This window comes from Hyla sarda, chromosome 10, assembly GCF_029499605.1.
Source record: "Hyla sarda isolate aHylSar1 chromosome 10, aHylSar1.hap1, whole genome shotgun sequence".
Lineage (NCBI taxonomy): Eukaryota > Metazoa > Chordata > Amphibia > Anura > Hylidae > Hyla > Hyla sarda.
In genome coordinates, this window is record NC_079198.1 from 121,942,639 (window position 1) to 121,969,175 (window position 26,537).

Genomic DNA, 26,537 nt, shown 5'->3' on the forward strand with positions numbered 1-26,537 from the left:
TGCCTCAGGTTCACACTGGCAGCGAATCCACTGCATTCTGGATATCAGCTGTGCCTGCTGGACCCTCTTGACTTTTAACGGGGTTCATTAATAGGGTTATCCAGGAAAAAACTTTTTTTTATATATATATATATATCAACTGGCTCCAGAAAGTTAAACAGATTTGTAAATTACTTCTTTAAAAAAAAAATCTTAATCCTTTCAGTATTTATGAGCTTCTGAAGTTGAGTTGTCCTTTTCTGTCTAAGTGCTCTCTGATGACACCTGTCTCGGGAACTGTCCAGAGTAGAAGCAAATCCCCATAGCAAACCTCTTCTACTCTGTGCAGTTCCCGAGACAAGCAGAGATGTCAGCAAAGAGCACTGTTGCCAGACAGATAAAAACAACTCAACTTCAGCAGCTGATAATTATTGGAAGGATTAAGATTTTTTTTTTATAGAAGTAATTTAAAAACCTGCTTAACTTTCTGGCACCAGTTGATTTAAAAAAAATAAAATAAAATAAAAAGTGTTTTCCACCGGAGTACCCCTTTAAGTTTTCGTCTTAATCCCTGAACGTTTTACAGGACAAAATAGCGCATTGAGCTCAGATAATTTACCAAGATTTTTTTTATTTAGCAGAGTCTGCAACATAGATGTTTTATCTTTTGGGAAGATTTCTCAAAACTTGTCCAGAGGAAATGTTGCCCAGTTGCCCATAGCAACCAATCAGATCGCGTCTTTCATTTTTCAGAGGCCTTTTAAAAAATGAAAGCTGTCCGGGCATGCTGGGAGTTGTAGTTTTGCAACAGCCGGCGGCACCCTGGTTAGAAAAAGTAATATATTACGTCCTGGAGGAAGATGGCGGCCGCTGTAGATTCTCACCGGGGCATAGTCGCCCCTCCAGTGATGATGTATCACGTGATCTCTTTCTATGTGACCTAGTTTTCCTGTAATCCTCATTTAACCCTTTTTTTGCGGTGCAGTCTAGAACGGATGGTATAGCGATAACCTCTTTTCTTTCTCCTTGCAGAAGAGCCAGAGCTGGTACAATGTGAGTACAACCTTGATTTTCCCTTCTGTGCATGTTATGTTTAATGTCTCTGACTGCTCCTGGCTTGCTGTATGACATGAATGCATGCACGGTACAGTGCTGCCCCCTGCAGGCCTTATTGCAGTATTGCTCCTCTCAGCTGTCAGGGGGAAAGTTAGTTTTATGGGGAGTCTGTTTGATAGCATTTATAGTTTGGTTGGATATTGACCAAGAGCAATATATCCAGTTCAGACATGGCATATAGCAGTGGCCTCCATCCTGCGGACCTCCGGATGTTGCAAAACTACAACTCCCAGCATGCCCGGACAGCCTTCGGCTGTCCGGGCATGCTGGGAGTTGTAGTTTTGCAACATCTGGAGGTCCGCAGGATGGAGACCACTGGCATATAGGAAAAGTTCTGTATTACACTTTATATTACAGGTATCATCACGTGAAGAGAAGTCTTATCTAGGAGCCAGCAAAAAAAAAAAGATAGAAGCCAGGATGATGCACGTCACACTGCGTGACATTATATAATCAGTCAGTACTGTCCCCTGTGTGTCACAGTGATTACTGTCCCCTTATCTCCCCTCATGTGTTACGATAACTAGTATCCTCTCATCTCCCCTTGTGTGTTACCGTAGTGTCGCCATCATCTTCCCTCATGTGTCACAATCATTTGTATCCCATCTCACCTCTCCTAGTGTCATGATCATTAGTGTCCCCCTCATCTCCCCACGTGTCACAATTATTAGTGTCCCCTGGTGTCAGTCATTAGTGTCCCCCTCATCTTCCCACGTGTCACAATTATTAGTGTCCCTCATATCTTTGTGTCTGTCGATGTCCCCTCTTCTCTCCCTGTGTCACGATTTATAGTGTCCCCTCATTTGTCAGTCGTTAGTGTCCCGCTCTTCTCTCCCTATGTCATGATCATTAGTGCCCCCTCATGTGTCAGTCATTAGTGTCCCTCTCATCGCTACCTGTGTCATAATTATTAGAGTCCCCCTTTTTCCCTTCATATGCCACGATTATTAGTGTCCCTCATATCTTTGTGTCTGTCGATGTCCCCCCATTCTCTCCCTGTGTCACGATTTATAGTGTCCCCTCATTTGTCACAGTCGTTAGTGTCCCGCTCTTCTCTCCCTGTGTCATGATCATTAGTGTCTACCTCATGTGTCACGATCATTAGTGTCCCCTCATGTGTCAGTCATTAGTGTCCCTCTCATCTCTGCCTGTCTCATAATTATTAGAGTCCCCCTTTTTCCCTTCATATGCCACGATCATTAGTGTCCCTCATATCTTTGTGTCTGTCAATGTCCCTCTCATCTCCCCATGTGTCACGATTTATAGTGTCCCCTCATTTGTCACAATCGTTAGTGTCCCGCTCTTCTCTCCCTGCGTCATGATCATTAGTGCCCCCTCATGTGTCCCGATCATTAGTGTCCCTGTCATCTCCCCATGTGTCACGATTTATAGTGTCCCCTCATTTGTCACAATCGTTAGTGTCCCGCTCTTCTCTCCCTGCGTCATGATCATTAGTGCCCCCTCATGTGTCCCGATCATTAGTGTCCCTGTCATCGCCCCATGTGTCACGATTTATAGTGTCCCCTCATTTGTCACAGTCGTTAGTGTCCCGCTCTTCTCTCCCTGTGTCATGATCATTAGTGTCCCCCTCATGTGTCCCGATCATTAGTGTCCCTGTCATCTCCCCATGTGTCACGATTTATAGTGTCCCCTCATTTGTCACAGTCGTTAGTGTCCCGCTCTTCTCTCCCTGCGTCATGATCATTAGTGTCTCCCTCATGTGTCACGATTATTAGTGCCCCCTCGTGTGTCACAATTATTGGTGTCCCCTCATCTTTAAAAAATAAATAAATAAAAAAAATTGACTTACCTTTACCCTTAATTACCAACTCCTTTTCCATGCTGATCCCCCATTCTGCCTCCGGTTGGCACTCCCGGGTTACATGATGTCACAATACCGCCACAGCCAATCAGCAGCCTCTGTCATCTAACGTCTGTTTCTTATGTAACACTGTAGCACTGACTGGAGGCAGAATGGGGGATTTTATTATAATTTTTTTCTTAGATGGACAACTCCTATTGGAAAGGGCAGACAACAACCTTGGCGCCACAACCAAATTCTTAGTTACCATGGTCAATAAGCTTTTTCCCTGATAAAAGTCTAAATATATAAACATAAACATAATGAAAGAGCAGGGTGAATGGAATAAACATTAAAAAAAATAAAAATACCAAAGTCCACAATTGCAGATTTTTGGTCACTTCATATACCAGAAAAAATGATAAAAAGCGAACAAAAATACCCATCAAAACAAAAATGTCACCGATAAAAACTACAGATCATGTATACGGCCTCATACAGTCCAATATTCGTAAAAAAAAAAATTTAGGGGTCAGAAGGACAATTTTAAGAATACTAATTTTCTTACAAAAGGTTATCAATTTTTTTTTAAGTAGCAAAAAAACAAAACCAGAAGAAATGATGTATCATTGTATTCGTATGGATCTACAGAATAAAGATAATGTGTCATTTTGACCGTAAAATGCCCTACGTAGAAGCAAAACCCACAAATATTTGAAAACTTCTTTTTTTTTTTCTCCCCAGAAAGCATAATTTATATGCTTTGCCACATAAAATGAGCCCTGGCTGTCCCCACCTACCAGATTCGGGGCCGATGGGCGCCCGACTCGCACACAAGTACTGTTCTCCAGCTGTCAAAAGGTTAAAGGGATCTCTCCTCAGGATAGACCATTTAGTGTCTGATCAGTGGAGGTCTGACACCCAGCACTCCCGAAGATCAGCTGTTTGGGTTACTGAGCTGCAGTTACCCAACACGGCCACTAAACAACATACGGCGCTGTCTGCGTCTGACTCTGCTCACAATGCATGCAGGCGCTGACGCTCTAGCGAACAGCTAAACAATGGATTAAAGAACCTGGGTCCAACCCAGACAAAATGAGATGTAACTATCTTTAAAGGGGTACTCCCCTGCTCAGCGTTTGGAACAAACTGTTCTGAACGCTGGCGCCGGGAGCTCGTGATGTCATGGCCCCGCCCCCTCATGACATCACGCCCTGCCCCCTCAATGCAAGTCTATGGGAGGGGGCGTGACAACGTCACGCCCCCTCCCATAGACTTGCATTGAGGGGGCGGGCTATGACGTCACGAGCTCCCGGCGCCGAAACAGTTTGTTCCAAATGCTGAGCAGCGGAGGACCCCTTTAAATATCTTAGGATACCCTGATCACACATCTTTACACAATTTCTTCCCCCCCCCTTCCTGAGATATGAGGGTTTATAATTTGTCTGACAATTCAGATAATCAGTCAGATGGGCGTGAACCTAATTTTAATAATGGGAATGAATTATACAGTTAGGGGGGGGGGGTTTATATTAGGCAGACACACCCTTCAATGTACAACATTCACACCCCCTGACTGTATAACCCCACCCATCATTTAATAGTCACTCCCATTATTCAATTTAAGTTCACGCCCCTCTGACTGATTTTTCGGACAAACAATAAACCCTCATATCTAAGGAACGGATGGGCTTATAAAAAAAAAACTGTGAAAAGGTTTGTGATCAGGGTGACCTAAACTATTTCATGATAGTAACATCTCATTTTGTTTTGGTTGGGCACAGGACCCCTTTAGGGTAGGGTCACACATAGCGCATGCGCTGCAAATCTGCTGCATTAGCATATTTCAGTGCTAGCAAAGTCTATGGGAGTAATAATGAACACATACAATGGGGGAGATTTATCAAAACCTGTGCAAAGGAAAAGTTGCCCAGTTGCCCATAGCAACCAATCAGATCGCTTCTTTCATTTTGCAGAGGCCTTGTTAAAAATGAAAGCAGCGATCTGATTGGTTGCTATGGGCAACTGGGCAACTTTACCTCTACACAGGTTTTGATAAATCTCCCCCTATATAGATTTTGCTAGCACTGAAATACACATATGCATCAAATACACAGCGTATACGCTAGGTGTGACCCTACCTAGAGATGAGCGGATTTTACAGTAAATTCGATTCGTCACGAACTTCTCGGCTCGGCAGTTGATGACTTTTCCTGCATAAATTAGTTCAGCTTTCCGGTGCTCCGGAGGGCTGGAAAAGGTGGATACAGTCCTAGGAGACTCTTTCCTAGGACTGTATCCACCTTTTCCAGCCCACCGGAGCACCTGAAAGCTGAACTAATTTATGCAGGATAAGTCATCAACTGCCGAGCCGAGAAGTTTGTGACGAATCGAATTTGCTGTAAATTCGCTCATCTCACATCTACCCTTAATCACATATTGATGGCCTATCCTGAATACAGAGCCCGTCTCTTTTTGGCAGCTCCATCGACATTGAATGGAGCAGCAGTGTGCATGCATTGTGGCCCTGTCCTTGATATCTCGGGGGGGATCCCACTGGTCGGGCCCCCCTTTGATCTGACACTTACCACCCATCCTCAGGAAATGAAAGGGGTATTCCGTAAAAAAAAAAAAGTTTCATATCAACTGACTCCAGGAAGTTAAACAGATATGTAAATTACTTCTATTAAAAAAAAAAATCTTAATCCTTCCAGTACTTATCAGCTGCTGAAGTTGAGTTGTTCTTTTCTGTCTGACAACAGTGCTCTCTGCTGACACCTCTGTCTGTCTCCGGATTTGTCCAGAGCAGGAGAGGTTTGCTATGGGGATTTTCTGCTACTCTGGACAGTTCCTGAGACAGAAAGACAGACAGGTGTCAGCAGAGAGCACTGTGGTCAGACAGAAAACAACAACTCAACTTCAGCAGCTGATAAGTACTGGAAGGATTAAGATTTTTTTTAATAGAAGTAATTTACAAATCTGTTTAACTTTTTGGAGCCACTTGATATGAAAAGAAAAAACCTCTTTTGTTCCCAGCTAGTACAGACGTTCGTCGATAAATGCAGATAAATGCCCCGTAAGACCGACAATGTCTACAGTCACGAGACCTGGTTGGTTGTCACCTTTGCGATGAGAAAATTTTGATTGGTAAAGGATAAAGTACTATCAAATCTATAGCGACAAAGCAGAAAGCTAATCAGTTAGTAATAAATACTATGAGTAGTGCGGGGGCGATATCTAAGGTTTCTAGGACATAATAAATGCTAAACGGACAGACGGGTTTCTGTTGTCCTACTCTTATCAGGGAACAGTAAAGATAAGGGTTTATAGAGGTATAAACACTAGTCAGGGATATCCCAGGAGGAAGCAGACGCCGCCTTTTTATGTTAGGCCGCAATAACATCATGCTTGAGCCTTACATCAGAACCCCCCCATTTATTAGAGTGTAGGGTTTTGTAAGCAGTATGCCTCCAGCTGTTGCAAAACTACAAGTCATAGAGACTAATGGAATGAAATACTAAGTTAGATGTTGTTGTATTGAGGGGGCCGTGACCTATTAGATCAGTGTTTCCCAACCAGGGTGCCTCCAGCTGTTGCAGAACTACCACTCCCAGCATGCCTGGACAGCCTTCGGCTGTCCAGGCATGCTGGGAGTGGTAGTTTTGCAACAGCTGGAGGCACCCTGGTTGGGAAATACTGCTGTGGAGGGGCAGTTTATCACACACAAAAAAAATGAAACCTGGTGGATCCATTAAAAGTCATTGAGATCCATAACAAAGTGGATCTTACCAAATTGGTCGGCTAGGCCAATGGCTGTCTGGGCATGCTGGAAGTTGTAGTTTTGCAACAGCTGGAGGCACATTGGTTGGGAAACACTGTAGTAGTGCATTGCTCCCCCTTGGGCTCCAGAACTGGGAGTTGTAGTTTTGCAACAGCTGGAGGCACACTGGTTGGGAAACACTGTAGTAGTTCATTGCTCCCCCTTGGGCTCCAGAACTGGGAGTTGTAGTTTTGCAACAGCTGGAGGCACACTGGTTGGGAAACACTGTAGTGCATTGCTCCCGCTTGGGCTCCAGAGCTGCAGCGATTTTTCTTGGCTTCTTGCAGTTCTTGATGTGCATTAGATGGCGGTTGCGGATATTCCCTGACCAGCCTGTTGTGCCGGCGGACTGTTTTGTTAGTCGTTCTCTCTCATCAGTTTTAATGGGCACCCTAAAAGCAAATTAGCTAATACACTGGCTGTTTAGTGGATCAGGGATGCTCAACCAGGGGTACACTAAGGGTTATGCGGGGGTACGGCAATTTGCTGACAAATACCGGGCATGCATTGTTCAGTATTCGTCAGCACAGAGTGGGGACTGGACGCCACAGCTCAGGTAAAGTGGTCCCGGCTGCCGCGTCCAATCCCCACTCTGTGCTGACGAATACTGACCAATGCATGGCCGGTATTTGTCAGCAAATTGCCGTACCCCCGCATAACCCTTGGCGTACCCCTGGTTGAGCATCCCGGATCTACTGCAGTGGCTGCCGGGCCTGACATGGGACATCCCTGACGTTGCGCGGAGGTGGCGGCACAGCGCAGAAGGACGTCACCCCGTCAGTGCAGACCTCCGACTCCTGCCGAACGAGGTAGACACAGGCCTGGTGTAACACCGCAGTATGGGAGGGTGTTATTGTATGTATCTCATATATTGGCCCAGAGGGATCGGAAGGGTGAATAATGGCACAAGGGAATTGATGGGGGGGGGGGGGGATAATGGCAATAGGGGATCAGAGAGATGGGGGAATAATAGCACAAGGGGATTAAGCATTGCATTAGTATCGCATTAGAAAGGTAAGCACACGCCATTATGAAATTAAGTACTTTTATGACTTATTTTGTCCGCGGGTACCCCTCGCGCATAAATTCCGCGCGAACTTACGTGTGAGGAGTACCCGTGGACACACTTTCACCCTCTGGGGGTACAGTTGTGAAAAAGGTTGAGAACCACTGTAGCAGATCATAATAAGAGTCGTACCTTTTGTAACTAGTGTGAAAACAGCACCACTCTGGTCGACAGGTTGTGTGTAGTACTGCAGCTCAGTCTCATTCACTTCAGTGGAGCCGAGCTGCAATACCAGATACAACCTGTGGAGGAGTGCTGTTTTTGCATTTTATAATTCTGGATAAGTGCCACCAAGGCGTGTCCTAGGTACTGCCATGCCCTCTATCCCTATCTTATATGAAGGATAGCCTTATGCCTATCTCTATCTTATATAAAGAATAGACTTATACCAATCTCTATCTTATATGAAGGATAGCCTTATGCCTATCTCTATCTTATATAAAGAATAGACTTATACCTATCCCTATCTTATATGAAGGATAGCCTTATGTCTATCTCTATCTTAAATGAAGGATATCCTTATACCTATCCCTATCTTATATAAAGAATAGATTTATACCTATCCCTATCTTATATGAAGGATAGCCTTATGCCTATCCCTATCTGCACAAGTGCCACAAAGGCGTGACCTATGGACTGCCATGCCCTAGGGCCCCAACATAAAAACATAGAATGTTTCAGCAGATAAGAACCATTTGGCCCATATAGTCTGCCCACTATCTTGAATCCTATCAACAGTCCCTGACCCTATCTTATATGAAGGATAGTCTTATACCTATCCCTATCTTATATGAAGGATAGCCTTATGCCTATCCCTATCTTATATAAAGAATAGCCTTATACCTATCGCTATCTTATATGAAGGATAGCCTTATGTCTATCCCTATCTTATATGAAGGATAGCCTCATGTCTATCCCTATCTTATATGAAGGATAGCCTTATGCCTATCCCTATCTTATATGAAGGATAGCCTTATACCTATTCCTTTCTTATATGAAGGATAGTCTTATACCTATCCCTATCTTATATAAAGGATAGCCTTATGCCTGTCCCTATCTTATATGAAGGATAGCCTTATGTCTATCCCTATCTTATATGAAGGATAGCCTTATACCTATCCCTATCTTATATGAAGGATAGTCTTATACCTATCCCTATCTTATATGAAGGATAGCCTTATGCCTATCCCTATCTTATATAAAGAATAGCCTTATACCTATCGCTATCTTATATGAAGGATAGCCTTATGTCTATCCCTATCTTATATGAAGGATAGCCTTATGTCTATCCCTATCTTATATGAAGGATAGCCTTATGCCTATCCCTATCTTATATGAAGGATAGCCTTATACCTATTCCTTTCTTATATGAAGGATAGTCTTATACCTATCCCTATCTTATATAAAGGATAGCCTTATGCCTGTCCCTATCTTATATGAAGGATAGCCTTATGTCTATCCCTATCTTATATGAAGGATAGCCTTATACCTATCCCTATCTTATATGAAGGATAGTCTTATACCTATCCCTATCTTATATGAAGGATAGCCTTATATCTATCCCTATCTTATATGAAGGATAGCCTTATGCCTATCCCTATCTTATATGAAGTATAACCTTATGCCTATCCCTATCTTATATGAAGGATAGCCTTATGCCTATCCCTATCTTATATGAAGTATAACCTTATACCTATCCCTATCTTATATGAAGTATAGCCTTATGTCTATCCCTATCTTATATGAAGGATAACCTTATGCCTATCCCTATCTTATATGAAGGATAGCCTTATGCCTATCTCTATCTTATATGAAGTATAACCTTATGCCTATCCCTATCTTATATGAAGGATAGCCTTATACCTATCCCATGCATGATTAAACTCCTTCCCTGTATTTGCAGCGACCACTTCTGCAGGAAGACTATTCCATGCATCCACTACTCTCTCAGTATATATCCCCCGCCTTCCTGCAGCCGAGCCCAGCTAAAAACCTCTGCATGAGCCGTTGCATCACTTTGATGTGCAGGTGCAGGGAGGTAGTGAAGCTGCAACCTCACCGGTAATACTCCCTAAACGCGCACTGCCAGAGAGACAGGATCAGATCTGTCTTGTCATGGTCATTCGTGCACTGGGTTAGCAGTGTGCCTCCAGCTGTTGCAAAACTACAAGTCATAGAGACTAATGGAATGAAATACTAGGTTAGATGTTGTTGTATTGAGGGGGCCGTGACCTATTAGATCAGTGTTTCCCAACCAGGGTGCCTCCAGCTGTTGCAGAACTACCACTACCACTCCCAGCATGCCTGGACAGCCTTCACATCAGAAGCTCATAAGTATTGAAAGGATTAAGATTTTTTAATAGAAGTAATTTACAAATCTGTTTAACTTTCTGGAGCCAGTTGATATATAAAAAAAAGTTTTTTCCTGGAATACCCCTTTAACATTGTAAACCGTATGTCAAGCGCATCATCCGGTTTAGGCTGCATTCACATCTCGTTTTTGCAATACGGTTCCCGTATGAGTTTTTTTTGCAAAAAAAAAAAAAGTATTTGTCTCAAAACCGGACCGAACCGTATACAACCGTATAGACCTCTCTACGGTTTTAAACCGTATACAGTTTGAAAACGGATGTCCGGTTGCATATGGTTTAATACGTCTTTTTGTGGGAAAAATTTATACAGTTTTATGTTTGTCCTTAATTAAATAAAGTTCTTCTTGTTCTATTTTTGGGAAGAACTTTCGGCATGCACGGTTGGCATACGGTTTTCTATGAAATGTCTATACATACGTTTTTTTCACTGAAACCGGATACGGGAACCGTATTGCAAAAATGAGATGTGAATGCAGCCTACGTCCGTTTTGCGTCTTATACAGTTTTGTCCGTTTTTTTACCCGTAGACTACCACGTTTTTTGGTCCAGGTGAAAAACCGTATTAAACCATATACTTTTTTTTTTTTTTTAACATGGGACTCAATGGGAACCGTACAGAAAAGTATTTGCGTACGGTTCCATATGGTTTGCACCATACGGTTTTTGACTTTGCACATTTTTTTTTCTTGGAATTTCAATCAAACAAGTGAAACTTTATTCAAAATGGAGTGAAAAGTTAAAAACGTATACATTTTTTTTCTTAAATTCAACCAGACATAATTTTTAAAACCGTATACGGGTTGAAATTTGTACACACGTTTTGATACAGTTTAGTCTGGTTTTGAGGAATCTGTTTTTCCATCAAAAATCTGATACGGGAACTGTACTGCAAAAACGTGGTGTGAATGCAGCCTTAGGAGATGTTGGTGTGCTACATTTTCTTTACTTTTAAAGGGGTATTCCAGGGCAAAAACTTTTTTTTTTACATATCAACTGGCTCCAGAAAGTTAAACAGATTTGTAAATGACTTCTATTTAAAAAATCTAAATCTTTCAGTACTTATGAGCTGCTGAAGTTGAGTTGTTCTTTTCTGTCTCGATGACAGCTCTCTGATGACACCTGTCTAGGGAACCGCCCAGTTTAAAAGCAAATCCCCATAGCAAACCTCTTCTACTCTGTGCAGTTCCCGAGACAAGCAGAGATGTCAGCAGAGAGCACTGTTGCCAGACAGAAAAGAACAACTCAACTTCAGCAGCTGATAATTATTGGAAGGATTAAGATTATTTTATAGAAGTCATTTACAAATCTGTTTAACTTTCTGCAGCCAGTTGATATAAATTTTTATTTTTTTTCCTGGAATATCCCTTTAAGTCTATGTACTTTGTACACATAAAGATATGCACAGCGCTGCGTGTAGTGATATCCAGCACTTCCTTCTCAAAGTCAACGAGGAAACATCATTAGGAACGTATCTAAAACAGTGGTCTTCAACCTGCGGACTTCCAGATGTTGCAAAACTACAACTCCCAGCATGCCCGGACAGCCGTTGGCTGTCCGGGCATGCTGGGAGTTGTAGTTTTGCAACATCTGGAGGTCCGCAGGTTGAAGACCACTGATCTAAAACATGGATCAGATTGAGGTGACCGCATTTCGATATATCTATGACCTATAAAGCTTTTGAAGACCTTGGCGTCATTCAGGAAGCCATTGTATGAACTCTATAAACACACACTTCCACAGAGGTGTATATATATATATATATATATATATATATATATAGTATATATATATATATATATATATATATACATATACATATGCATCACATTCAGGATTCCTTAATGGAGCCGCTGTATATGAAGTTCAGGGCCAGGCCAGCTCCTCCCCGCAGTCAGTAAATTCATCTGTGTCTCCTTGGTCGGGTTCCAGGGGTGCAGCCACCATCCTACCCCACCCTGCGCTTCTACAAATAAACAGCATGAGAGAATAGATCAGGCTGTACTCGATCCAGAGGAGGAGCGCATTCTTGTTCATACTAATATCTGGGGGAAAAAATATCCCAGTGACCTATATAAATATAATAAAAATGGGCCGATCACCTGCAGAATAACAAAGAATACTCTAGAAGCCGTGTGCGGCCGCTGCAGGGGAAATGTAGAATCCATCCACATATCACCGAGCACCCACATAGAAGAATATGCCACCACTTAAAGGGGTACTCCGCTGGAAAATATATATATATTTTTTTCTCATATCAACTGGCTCCAGAAAGTTAAACAGATTTGTAAAATACTTCTATTAAAAAAAAAATCTTAATCCTTCCAGTACTTATCAGCTGCTGTATGCTACAGAAGAAGCTGTGAAGTTCTTTTCAGTCTGACCACAGTGCTCTCTGCTGCCACCTCTGTCCGTGTCAGGAACTGTCCAGAAGAGGAGCAAATCCCCATAGTGAACCTCTCCTGCTCTGGACAGTTCCTGACACGGACAGAGGTGTCAGCAGAGAGCGCTGTGGTCTGACAGAAAAGAACTACACAACTTCCTCTGGGGCATACAGCAGCTGATAAGTACTGGAAGGATTAAGATTTTTAAATAGAAGTCATTTACAAATCTGTTTAACTTTCTGGCACCAGTTTATTTGAATTATTATTATTTTTCCCACTAGAGTACCCCTTTTAATACATGGCTACTTTGAAGACTTCCTGGAGAGGGGTCCTAAATGGGGAATCATCCACAACATTTATATACTCTAAAGACCCCCCATACATATTGGGTTTCTTTCACACTGGCATTGCGCCCCGTCGAGAACAACCATCAAACTATCTTTTTTTTTTTAGTTTAACGGCCATCATTTTGACAGGGCGCAACGGGCAACAGCGGTTTCCGATGGACCCCATTATAGTCAATGGGGTCTATTTGACGCCGCTGTTTTTACGCGGGAGTAGCAGGAGAACCGTGTAACAACGGTAGTGTGAAAGGGGCCTTGTGTCACCTGATCCATCCGAATCAGAATTTTTTGGGGTCCATAGAGGAGCAAAGCCTCCTGTACACTGAGCGGAGAATCGTACTGCACATGTGTTCAGGGGTGAGTGGTGATATTGTGTGCATTGCTGGTTTCTGGCTCTAGTCGCCGGGCATGATGCAGAATATTAAAGGGGTACTCCACTGGAAAACATATTTTTTTTTTTTTTCTAAATCAACTGGTGCCAGAAAGTTAAACAGATTTGTAAATTACTTCTATTTAAAAATCTTAATCCTTCCAGTACTTATCAGCTGTTATATGCTCCACAGGAAGTTCTTTCCTTTTTGAATTTCTTTTCTGTCTGACACCTCTGTCCGTTTTAGGAACTGTCCAGAGTAGAAGCAAATCCCCATAGCAAACGTATCCTGCTCTGGACAGTTCCTGACATGGACAGAGGTGTCAGCAGAGAGCACTGTGCTCAGACAGAAAGGAAATTCAAAAATAAAAGAACTTCCTGTGGAACATACAGCAGCTGATAAGTACGGGAAGGATCAAGATTTTTTTTAATAGAAGTCATTTACAAATCTGTTTAACTTTCTGGCACCAGTTGATTTTAAAAAAAATATGTTTTCCAGTGGAGTACCCCTTTGAAGTGTACCCCTAAATCAGTGGTCTCAAACTGTGGCCCTCCAGATGTTGCAAAACTTCAACTCCCAGCATGCCCGGACAGCCAACGGCTGTCCGGGCATGCTGGGAGTTGAAGTTTTGCAACATCTGGAGGGCCACAGTTTGAGACCACTGGTCTAAATCAAGTAGATAAGCTTACCCCACCTCTGTCCAACCAGAACTCAGGCCGAGTGTCCATGGGAATGGTGGAGAGAGCGATGAGCTAAAAAAGCGTTCGGCCAACAGCTATCTCACATGTATGTGTTTCCTAACCTGTGACTTTCCAAAACTACAACTTCCATGCTGCCCGGTAGGTGCAAGTTTAGAAGAACATGGATTTTGCATATTCTTCCTAAAACTTTTTTGATTTTCCTCCCATACTCGGAACCCCCCCCCCCCCCCCATACTAGCTTCCTATGAAATTGCCGTAATCCATGATATTTCTGGATTCTCTGCTTTATCATCTCGCTGCATGAAAAGCGTGTCGGGATACCGGAATACTGACACCATCCACGGTCACTGAGAGAATTGATTTAGCCACGTGTCACATGTCAGAAAATAATCCCCATTGTATGTGGGATCGGCATGACGGTGACCAGTGTATTTATTGGCCCCCCGCATGAATGTATGGCCTGTCCTGGATTCTGAGCCCCACAACTATACATAGATTGTGCGTGTCATTCCATGGCCTCAGGGGCCAGCTCCCTTCCCCCACTAAATTATCTTACTCTCTTTTCTTCTGGTTTTGTCTACAACAGTGGTCTCCAAATTGTGGCCCTCCAGATGTTGCAAAACTACAACTCCCATCTCCCAGGTTAAGGAAACCCGATCTTATAGGAGTAATCCAGTTCGGAAAAATGTATCCCTTATCTTAAGGATAGAGGGTAAGATTCAGATTAAGGGGGGTCTGACCGCTGGGGCCCCCCGCGATCTCCTGTATGGGGCTCCGGCAGCCCGAGGGGGTGTTTCGACCACCGCACAAAGCAGCGGCCGACACCCCCCCTCAATACAGCGCTATGGCAGAGCCGGAGATTGGCGAAGGCAGCGCTCCGGCTCTGCCATAGAGTTGTATTGAGGCAGCCTGTCAGCCACCGCTTCGTGCGCTGATCGACTCGCCCCCTTCCCGCGGGCTGCCGGGGCCCGTAGCCATACATGTGAGATAGGCCAAACGCTTGTTCAGCTTACTGCTTTCTCCCTCATACACATGGACGCTCAGTTGAGTTTGCACATGTTTTGTTTGGGAGCGAAGTGGTTTAAAAAGTACCTGTCACCAAATAAAGTTTTCTAAACTAACTCAGCTTATGTTCCCTAACTAGTCCTAACGCTCCTCCCACCCTTAAAAAATTTCAGAGCTTTAAAAAGCTGTGTATCTTACCTTTATTGTTGCTCACATTATGCAATCTCCCAGCAGAAGAAAATGGGTGTTTCCCAGCAGGCGTGACATCACTGAAGCCTGCTGGGGACCACTTCTGCCCTCACAATGTTGCAGCATTATGATGAATAGAAGACCTCAGGTTCTGTGTGGCTTTCAGTGGGGCCTCTGTGCAGCTGTTAATCAAGCTCAGTGCAGAGAAGCACTTCCTGAGTTTGGTCTCCTGCCAGGCTGGGAGGAGACCACACTCACTGTATCAATTGCAGCAGGGACCAGAACATTGCCACCTAGTGGCCATTTTTTTTTTCTATTACATTTTAAACCTATTTATGTTGATAATTTTAAAAGCAAGTGAATAGGAAAGTGTCTTCTAATTACACAAGGAACGCTATACTAATAGTCTTATTTGGTGGCAGGTACTCTTTAAGCTCATCTACCTTAGGACAAAAGGATCAGGTAGGTAAACAAGCCATGCCGACATGCCTGATCCTTCTTTCCCCCAGGGGAGAGGAATTGGGAGGCCACGTTACACATTAGTAAGTCATACGGTTGTGACTAGAGATAAGAGACTCTCTTGAAAGTCATTTAATTGGTCTTTAGCTTTTATCTGGATTTAAAAAGTGTCAGTCCAGAAGCAGGACCTCCTGTCAAAGGCAGGTGTCCCTGCTCCTATACGCTGCAGTGAAGTGTATTCTGTAGGTCTCGCCACTTAGTTAAAGCGGACATCTAGAGCAGTGTTCTGCAATGTATTGACCTCCAGATGTTGCAAAACTACAACTCCTAGCATGCTGGGTGTTGTAGTTCTGCAACATCTGGAGGGCCACCGTTTGGAGACCACTACTCTACGTTATTCTGAAGGCCAGAAGAGTTTTGACATAAGGGGGTGAGGTGCCTGGCCCCCTGGGTTGGTACACACACTGGGTTGCTCAGAAATATTAGGGAATTATGAAATGAAATTGAAAAAAAAGTTAACCCTTAGCGATCTGTTCTGCTAATCGTTATAGATGGAGTTACCCCTCTCCCCCTGCTGGATTTCGGGCCTTGCTCGCATTGCATCGCCCCAATGACCCCAGTTGAACAAAGTCCTTGGACCGTGAGACCCTGGCACCGCTTCAGCTTCTCATCCTGGTTTACGGCCTTTATTATTCTGTATTCCATCCCCTCATTTGTTATAATTGATAGGAAGCCTCTGGTCGCCATGAAAGCGGCCATTGTGTGTTGTTTCTTTCCCATCTGACCCGCTGCGGAGGAGCAATACTGTACAATGTAATGGAAAGGATATAGAATGTGTACAGGACCCTTATGCATGTGTTTGTTGTCTCAGGTTTTCTCCGTTTTTTTTCTTCTGCATGTTGTCATGTCTCCTGTTTTCTCTTCCTCAGCATGAACGGCAGCACATACGCAGAGTAAGAACCCCCCGTAGTTCTCTTACCGGTCCTCCTCCTCCTCCTCCTTAGGACAGTGCTATTAATATGAGATAGGGACTGTTGCCCTACATCAGTGTTTACCAACCAGGGTGCCTCCAGCTGTTGCAAAACTACAACTCCCAGCATTCCCAGACTGTCTTGACCTTTGACCCCAAAATCGGGAATGTTCGGTGCGGATCCAGGATGGTTGGGAGGTATAGTATCTATGGTGGGATTGAGCAGTGTTTCCAACCAGGATGCCTCCAGTTGATGCAAAACTACAACTCCCAGCATGCTGGGCATTGTAGTTTTGCAACAGCTGGAGGCGCACTGGTTGGAAAAAAAAACACTGTAGCTTATAATAAAGCAATTTGGAAAAGCTTTTTAATGGTTGGGAGGTATAGTATCTATGGTGGGATTGAGTATTGTTTCCAACCAGGATGCCCCCAGCTGTTGCAAAACTACAACTCCCAGCATGCCCGGACAGCCGAAGGCTGTCCGGGCATGCTTGGAGTTGTAGTTTTGCAACAGCTGGAAGCACACTGGTTGGGAAAAACCACTCTAGCACCATAATAAAGCAATTTGGAAAAGCGTTTTAATGGGAAAACCACAAATTACATAGTGGGAGTTGTAGTTTTGCAACAGCTGGAGGCACCCTGGTTGGAAAAAGACTGCCCTGCATTGATGACTATATACTACAGCCTGCAGCTTTCCCACCTTATACTACGTAACCCCCTCCGCCAACTTCTTCTCCCTCCCTCCCTATATTTGTCTAAGTACATCCTGGTTATGTTGCAAATTGCATTTATTTCTCTGTAATCGCCAACGCCTCACGCTATTAGGCCGCAAACTAATCCCATCTGTCATTTCGGAGGATACCCCCCCCTCCCATCCCCGTCCTTGTCCCTGCCAGGAGGTGCCAGCCTCTCCCGGCTCTGTGTGTTTACCATACAGTTAATGTTCTATCTCTTTCAGGTCCTTATCTCTGGTAAACTTTTTGATTGTGAGCCAGCAATAACCTGCGCTACTGTAGTGACTGTCACCCCTGCGGGAGACATGTGCAAAGTCAACTCCGCATACTGTGCCTATTGGTCACTCGTTTCCCTTGAAAGCAAATGAACCTTGATGATCGATCGGTCAGTGAGTTTAGTGGGAACCTCATATACCAATGTTCTACAACATGTGCTTCCCTGTCCGCTGCTAAACTACAACTCCCATCATGATGGCAGTTGCTGTTTTGAAACAGCTGGAGAGCCTCCGGTTGGAGGACACTATAATACACATTAAAATAAAGGGGTTGTTTAGTTAGGAACCCCAGTAATATTCTCTATTAGGAAATTAATAGGAAGTTAAAGGGGTATTCCAGGAAAAAACTTTTATATATATATATATATATATATATATATATATATATATATATATATATATATATATATATATTTATATATATCAACTGGCTCCAGAAAGTTAAACAGATTTGTAAATTACTTCTATTAAAAAATCTTACTCCTTCCAATAATTATCAGCTGCTGAAGTTGAGTTGTTCTTTTCTGTTTGGCAACAGTGCTCTCTGCTGACATCGCTGCCTGTCTCGGGAACTGCACAGAGCAGAAGAGGTTTGCTATGGGGATTTGCTTCTACTCTGGACAGTTCCCGAGACAGGTGTCATCAGAGAGCAGTTAGACAGAAAAGAACAACTCAACTTCAGCAGCTCCTAAGTACTGAAAGGATTAAGATTTTTTTAATAGAAGTAATTTACAAATCTGTTTAACTCTCTGGAGCCAGTTGATATATATATATATATATATATATATATAAAAGTTTTTTTCCTGGATAACCCCTTTAATAGAGGGAGAGTGCCTCTCTCTGTACCGTATTACACAGACAATCCATTGATATAAATGGACAATGTGTAATGCTTCATTTCTCCTTTTGGAAGCGCTGCAGAAAAATCTAGGGCTGCACTCACGTCACTATTTGTGCCAACAAGCACACATACATCTGAAGAAGCCTAAAATAATATGTCGACCTATCCGTGCTCAGATCAGCACGAACCCCCTATTCAGTCCATTGACTTGAATGTAGTCACCTAGTGGCTATATTCCAGTAATTTACTGGCCATAGTCTACCTATGGCTAGAGTCAAAAGTCTGATAAATTAGAAAAATTACCCAAATGTAAAGTGACTACATTCCTGGCCATTGGAAGGAAATTGAGCCTGTGCCTACCTGAGCACGGCTATGTTGGCAGCTGATTTTAGCTACTGAAGATGTATGCGGGCCTAAGGCATATGTCCCGTGTCAATCTTAGTGAACCTGTGGTACCACGGGTGGTGTAGGGAAATACCTTATCACTTCGTGACGCCAGAGCACCGTTATCCTATACACGGTCTGAGGTTGGAGACAGCTTCTCCTGGGCCAAACACGGGGAGTAGATGAACACTCTGACGTCAGGTTACGGATAACTGTCTTTACTGAGCAGGGTGCAGATAATATTACACGTACAGTCTGGTGCAGAGTGAGAGGATGCAGCGTAACCCCTTGGGAGCCTTGTTGCCTTTCCCGGGACTTGTGGTGCTTTCACCCAATAAGTTGATACGGACTTGAGAGACTTGAAGATTGATCCTGGTAGCTAGGGTTCTGTCAAGGTCTTGTAGCTTCCTCCACCAGATCTTGTAGCTTCCTCCACCATGGCATGAACTTCCACCGTGCGGGTGATCCTTGCGGAATGACCGGATAAAGTAGATTTGATCTGGGCCTCCCCTTAGAGCTTCTCCTCACACCTTCACCACACTTGCTCTCTCCACAGTGACTAGCACTGGACTGGGGCAACTCCTCCCCCCATTACACTAAATGGACTAGAATTAAGGGGTTCCCTTTGGCAGTCAGGGTCACATGGGTTTACACTGCTCCTCTCTTAAAGGTACCATAACACACATAAATAACATGCATAGAAATAACATAACAAAATAATTATAAAAAATATATTAACTCTTAGCAAAGTGCTGGTCCATATTAAACACAACAATAAGTCCCTCAGTGGGCCCAACTCCTGTGCTGCAGGTCGGCCTGATTAAGTCCGAAGCCACAGGACAGACTTTGGTGCTGGGACACCACAAACCCAGCCTAAACTCGCCACAACTGATGATAAAAGTGCTTAGGATCCGGCATTTATTAATTGTGCTTGGCGGACAGGGGATCGCAGTAAGATGGGCTCCCCTGCCCGGCTCCCATGCAGCGGGTTTCACCGTCCATCATCTAACTTAAGACGCCAGATGAATGTGAACTGTCCCATTCAAATGAATGGGATCAGTTCTACAATCTGTTTCCCTCCAGTGCCGGATGACGGACATATGTGAAGGGGACCTTAGAGGCACAAATCGTGATGTGAATGCAGCCTTACACTTACTGCAAAGTTTCCCCACAGATCACAGGTGATCAAGCGGAGGCGACAAGGGGGACATCTTGTGCTCAGCTTACTGCCAAGAGGCCTTCCAACAAGTAGGGGTGTTACCCTAATGTCTACCGACCATCTAGCTTGAGTAGTTTGCTCCCTTATGTGGTCAGTCTATAAGCATTACTTTTACCATTACTATTACATTTTTTTTTTACTATATAATAATCTTAACCCTTCCAGTACTTATTAGCTGCTGTATGCTCCAGAGGAAGTTGGGTAGTGCGTTCCACCCTGACCATAATGCTCTCTGCTACCACCTCTGTCTGTGTCAGGAACTGTCTGAAGCAGGAGAGGTTTTCTATGGGGATTTGCTCCTACTCTGGACAGTTCCTGGCACGGACAGAGGTGTCAGCAGAGAGCACTGTGGTCAGACTGGAAAGGACTCCACAACTTCCTCTGGAGCATACAGCAGCTGATAAATACAGGAAGGATTAAGATTTTTGAACAGAAGTAATTTACAAATCTGTATAACCTTCTGGCACCAGTTGATTTGCAAATCAATAGTTTTTTAAGACTTTAATACCGGCTACTTTTGGTGTTTTGCTCACAGCACAATACAGTAAAGTAAGCTTTTTCCCTGCATGCATTAACCTCAGAACACTAAAGGGTTAATGGCCCATGTTGCACCCTGCGGTCTGTTCTTTTTTCTTCATTTCTTCTGATCTTTACATTGGGGAGTGCTATGAGCTGCAGGTCAGGTTTCAGTTTTCCTCGGACATTCTCGCCAGTTATTGATTTTGACTGAAACCTCTGATGACTAATGACCGGGGAAGTTTGCTGTAGGTTTCGATCAGTGGGTGAGGTGTCTGCTCCGGTCATTGTCCCTTCCAGCAGGTTCTTGGTGATGCGTTCCCTGGACATGCAGCTGCAGTGATTGTTTAATGCACTATAGGGATGTAGTTCATAATTCAGAAGGTTGAAAAAAACAAGAGTACAGTGATCTCTCAACTTACAATGGCCTCAACATACAATAGTTTCAACATACAATGTTTTTTTCTGGACCATTGTAACTTGAAACCAGACTCAACATAAAATGTACAGACAGTCCAGATCTGTGAGACCTGTCACCACTGGAGGAACTGACCAATCAGAATGGGCATTTTACTGGTAAATCACCTGTATTACTGAAGTGTATGCACTGACTGGTGTCTGGTAGCGCCCCCTACAGTACAGGGAGGTATTACATGTTCTGTACTCTTTACCTGTATTACTGAAGTGCATGCACTGACTGGTGTCTGGTAGCGCCCCCTACAGTACAGGGAGGTATTACATGTTCTGTACTCTTTACCTGTATTACTGAAGTGTATGCACTGACTGGTGTCAGGTAGAGCCCCCTACATTACTGGGAGGTATTACATGTTCTGTACTACTCTTTACCTGTATTACTGAAGTGTATACACTGACTGGTGTCTGGTAGCGCCCCCTACAGTACAGGGAGGTATTACATGTTCTGTACTACTCTTTACCTGTATTACTGAAGTGTATGCACTGACTGGTGTCTGGTAGCGCCCCCTACAGTACAGGGTGGTATTACATGTTCTGTACTCTTTACCTCTATTACTGAAGTGCATGCACTGACTGGTGTCTGGTAGCGCCCCCTACAGTACAGGGAGGTATTACATGTTCTGTACTACTCTTTACCTGTATTACTGAAGTGTATGCACTGACTGGTGTCTGGTAGCACCCCCTACAGTACAGGGAGGTATTACATGTTCTGTACTCTTTACCTGTATTACTGAAGTGCATGCACTGACTGGTCTCTGGTAGCGCCTCCTACAGTACAGGGAGGTACTACATGTTCTGTACTCTTTACCTGTATTACTGAAGTACATGCACTGACTGGTGTCTGGTAGCGCCCCCTACAGTACAGGGAGGAACTACAAGTTCTGTACTACTCCTTGTCTATGCCAGGGTTAGCTGCTCCTTTAGACACCAAGTATGGGTGGCTCCATTTAGGACACTGTGTTCTGTATAGGACCCTGAAGAAGCTCCTGTCCTCTACATAAACCATTGTTTCCCAACCAGGGTGCCTCCAGCTGTTGCAAAACTACAACTACCAGCATGCCAACGGCTGTCCGGGCTTGTTGGGAGTTGTAGTTTTGCAACAGCTGGAGGCACCCTGGTTGGGAAACACTGACATAGACAGTGATTACAGCTCCCAGCAGATCTTTCTTACTTTTATATGTAAGGATTTGCTTTATCTATATTAGTTATCTACTTATTTTTTTTTAATCCTCCCCTTTTCCTATTTTCGGATGACATTTTGGGGCTTCAGAAACAATTCCCAGGTTTCCATAGAGTCTGTTCTCAACATACAATGGTCGTCCTGGAACCAATTAATATTGTAACTTGAGGGACCACTGTACATTGAGTTCAACCTATATCCCTACTGTGTCTCTACTGTGTTAATCCATAATAAGGCAAAAAACTTTTGAGGCTGATGCCAATTGGCCTTTACTAGGCTGAAAAATTCTATCCTGACTCCAAATATTGCATCAAATCCCTGGGTCACATTCTGTTCCTATAAATCTAATATCCATAACCTGTAATATTATTATTCTTCAGAAATGTATCGGGGCCCTCCACATCTCTTTTACAGAGTTCCCCATGACACCTCCTCAGGCAGAGAATTCCACAGTCTCACTGCTCTTACAGTAAAGAATCCCCGTCTGTGCTGGTGTAGAAACCTTCTTTCCTCTAGACGTAGAGGACGCCCCCTTGTTATAGATACAGTCCTGGGTATAAATAGATCATGGAGAGAGATCTCTGTACGGTCCCCTGATATATTTATACATAGTTATTAGGTTGCCCCTAAGTCTTCTTTTTTCTAAACTAAATAACCCTAATTCTGATAATCTTTCTGGGTACTGTAGTCCTCCCATTCCCCGTATTACTCTGGTTGCCTGTCTGTGAACCCTCTCCAGCTCCACTATATCTTTCTTGTACACACAGTATGTGGTAGCGGGGTGTGAGGTGCAGGGCAGATGTTGTTACCCTAGGGGCAGATTGTTCGTGACGCCAGGGTGTGGTTTAGCCTTAACCACCTGAAGATATACTGCTGGATCCTGGGCTAGGCACGTGGGGCAATGAAGACACAGACGCCAAGTTACGGACAACGGTAGCTTTACTGAGGGTAGACAGATGATACAGTCTACGCAGTACAGCCAGGGCCCAAGGAGGTGACCAGTGACACAGAGACTTCGCAGGTTTGCTGGGACTTGTAGTTGGATGGGAGAATTTAGTGCAGGCCACGCTGGGTAGACAGATGACTTGACTTGACGGACTTGTGACTGACAGGGCGGTGACTTTATCTTACTTGTACTTGACTTGAGGCCTCCAATGCTCCGGACACGCACTCTGAGACGTCTTGACTCTCCGCACAAAGAGAGGAAAGAGAAAGAGCTAACTCCAACCAGGGCTTATATGGGGGAGACTAGCAGGGAGCCCATAGGTCACTCTTGGGGTCACCTGGTCACTGGTACCTCCTGGGTAACAATCACATGGTACATTTTATTAAAGGTATAACACATCTTTTAATATAAACATATATACAAATGGGAAAGCAACTACAGGGGGCCCTGGGACACTGAAGGACACTGCCTGACAGGGCAGGAAAGGTACGGGGCAACACCATCCCGTACTGGGCCACCACAAGAACATTGTAGTAGAATCACAACAGTGCCCCAGGGCAGGAATGGGTAAATTAAAGGTGTACTCCACTGGCCAGCAATCGGAAGTAAATGTTCCGAATGCTGTTTTTGCGCTGCTCGTGACATCACGACCATGTCCCTCAATACAAGTCTATGCTGGGGGGGGTGACCGCTGTCACGCCCCTCCCATAGACTTGCATTGAGGGGTGTCAGTGATGTCACGAGGGGCGTGGCCGGCCCCCGCAGCGCGAAAACAGCATTCAGAACATTTACTTCCGATTGCTGGCCAGTGGAGTACACCTTTAAGGCTGCATTCAAACTGCGGTTGGAGTATACGGCTGCCAGATTTGGCTGAAGGAGGGGAAAACCGCGCGCTCCCGTACCCCAGCTGAACGGGCGCCAAACTCCATTGACTTTAATGAGCCGACCGGAGCCAAACAGTGACCCCGGTCAGCTAATTTTAGCCGCGTATCCGGTTTTGTGACCGGATCTAAAACCGTAGTTTACTGCGGTTATAGGTCCGGTCACAAAACCGGATACGGGCCAGAAATGACCCAACCAGAGTCACTGTTTGACTCCAGTCGACTCATTAAAGTCAATGGATTTCAGTGCCGGTCCAGCTGTGTTACTGGAGCGCACTGTTTTCCCCTCCCCCAGCCGGATCCGGCAGCCGTATACTCCAACCGCAGTGTGAATGCAGCCTTACTTCTATACCAAGTAGAGGAGGACGGCACCAGGATCAGGTGCGCCGTGCTAGAGGATCAGGTAGATCCAATGGTAGAAAGAAGGAATCCTGGCACTGGCGTCTTAGATGCAGGTAAAGGTTTATTTACACGTATGCACGATACAAGACGCGTTTCGGCAATAATAGCCTTTCTCAATCGTACAAGACGCGTTTCGGCAATAATAGCCTTTCTCAATCGTATCTATGATTGAGAAAGGCTATTTTTGCCAAAACGCGTCTTGTATCGTGCATACGTGTAAATAAACCTTTACCTGCATCTAAGACGCCAGTGCCGGGATTCTTTCTTTCCACCATTACTTCTATACCAAACCCTGAGTCTCACAAAGAGAATGACTGACTCTCTCAGGACCTTGGGGTATAAAGCCTCTCATCTTTGAACCTTCCTACTAGTGTATATTGTAAAACATCACATTTGTTGATATGTATTACATTGATTCCACAAATAGTTAAAACCACAGATCACAGTCCACTGGTCAATATTACTCGCTCTCAGTCTTAATAATAGGCGTCTGCAGTAATATTTTAATCTTTAGTATGTCAGTCCATTAGTGTGTACTGCAGACGTCTATTATCAGGACTCTCTAGAGCGAGTAACATTGATCAGTGGACTGTGATCTGTGGTTTTAACTATGTGTTGAACCAATTTTAATACATATCAACAAATGCGATGTTTTACAATATACACTAATAGGAAGGATAAAAGATGAGGGGCTTCATACCCCATGGTCCTGGAGAGTCATTCTCTCTGTGAAGCTCGGGGTTTGGTATAGCAGTACATAGTAGTGACTCCTGAGTCTTGTACTGGGTTCCCTGGGCATGCAGCTGCAGGGAGGGATCAGTGCACTATAGTGACTCCTCTGGGTTCCCTGGGCATATGACTGCAGTGGGCATACTGGGCACCATAGTGACTCTTGGGGTCTTGTTCTGGGTTTTCTGGGCATTCAGCCACAGTAAGGGTTCAGGGCACTATAGTGAGTCTTGTGCTCGGTTCCCTGGGCATGCAACTGTAGTGAGAGTTCAGTGCACTATAGTGACTCCTCTAAATCTTGTACTGGGTTTTCTGGGAATACAACTGCAGGGAGGGTTCAGTGCACTATAGTGATTCCTTTACATCTTGTGCTGGGTTCCCTGGCCATGCAGCTGCGTTGAGGGTTCAGTGCACTATAGTGACTCTTTGGAGCCTTGTGTTGGGTTCCCTGGGGATGCAGATTCGGCCAGGGTTCAGTGCCCTATAGTGACTCTTTGGAGCCTTGTGCTGGGTTCCCTGGGGATGCAGATTCGGGAAGGGTTCAGTGCCCTATAGTGACTCCTTGGAGCCTTGTGCTGGGTTCCCTGGGGATGCAGATTCGGGAAGGGTTCAGTGCCCTATAGTGACTCCTTGGAGCCTTGTGCTGGGTTCCCTGGGGATGCAGATTCGGGGAGGGTTCAGTGCCCTATAGTGACTCCTTGGAGCGTTGTGCTGGGTTCCCTGGGCATGCAGGTTCGGTGAGGGTTCAGTGCCCTATAGTGACTCCTTGGAGTGTTGTGCTGGGTTCCCTGGGCATGCAGGTTCGGTGAGGGTTCAGTGCCCTATAGTGACTCCTCTCAGTCTTGTGCTGGGTTCCCTGAGCATGTAGATTCGGTGGGGGTTCAGTGCCCTATAGTGACTCCTTGGAGCCTTGTGCTGGGTTCCCTGGGGATGCAGATTCGGGGAGGGTTCAGGGCACTATAGTGACTCCTTGGAGCCTTGTGCTGGGTTCCCTGGGGATGCAGATTCGGTGAGGGTTCAGTGCCCTATAGTGACTCCTCTCGGTCTTGTGCTGGGTTCCCTGGGCATTCAGATTCGGTGAGGGTTCAGTGCCCTATAGTGACTCCTCTCGGTCTTGTGCTGGGTTCCCTGGGCATGCAGGTTCGGGGAGGGTTCAGTGCCCTATAGTGACTCCTCTCTGTCTTGTGCTGGGTTCCCTGGGCATGCAGGTTCGGGGAGGGTTCAGTGCCCTATAGTGACTCCTTGGAGCGTTGTGCTGGGTTCCCTGGGCATGCAGATTCGGGGAGGGTTCAGTGCCCTATAGTGACTCCTCTCTGTCTTGTGCTGGGTTCCCTGGGCATGCAGGTTCGGGGAGGGTTCAGTGCCCTATAGTGACTCCTTGG

General features: G+C 44.7%; 1 protein-coding gene across 11 annotated transcripts in view; it reads left to right on the top strand.

Annotated features, from left to right (window-relative positions):
- GRAMD1B (GRAM domain containing 1B) overlaps positions 1 to 26,537 on the top strand; it is a 271,033-nt gene that overhangs the window by 182,803 nt on the left and 61,693 nt on the right. For 8 of the 11 annotated variants that reach the window (XM_056543505.1, XM_056543515.1, XM_056543516.1 and 5 more), the window contains 2 exons: positions 1,012 to 1,032; positions 16,534 to 16,557. In XM_056543505.1, coding sequence (XP_056399480.1) covers positions 1,012 to 1,032; positions 16,534 to 16,557 — 45 coding nt within the window. The remainder of the gene's footprint in view (positions 1 to 1,011; positions 1,033 to 16,533; positions 16,558 to 26,537) is intronic. The other 3 variants (XM_056543506.1, XM_056543509.1, XM_056543508.1) reach the window with 1 other exon arrangement.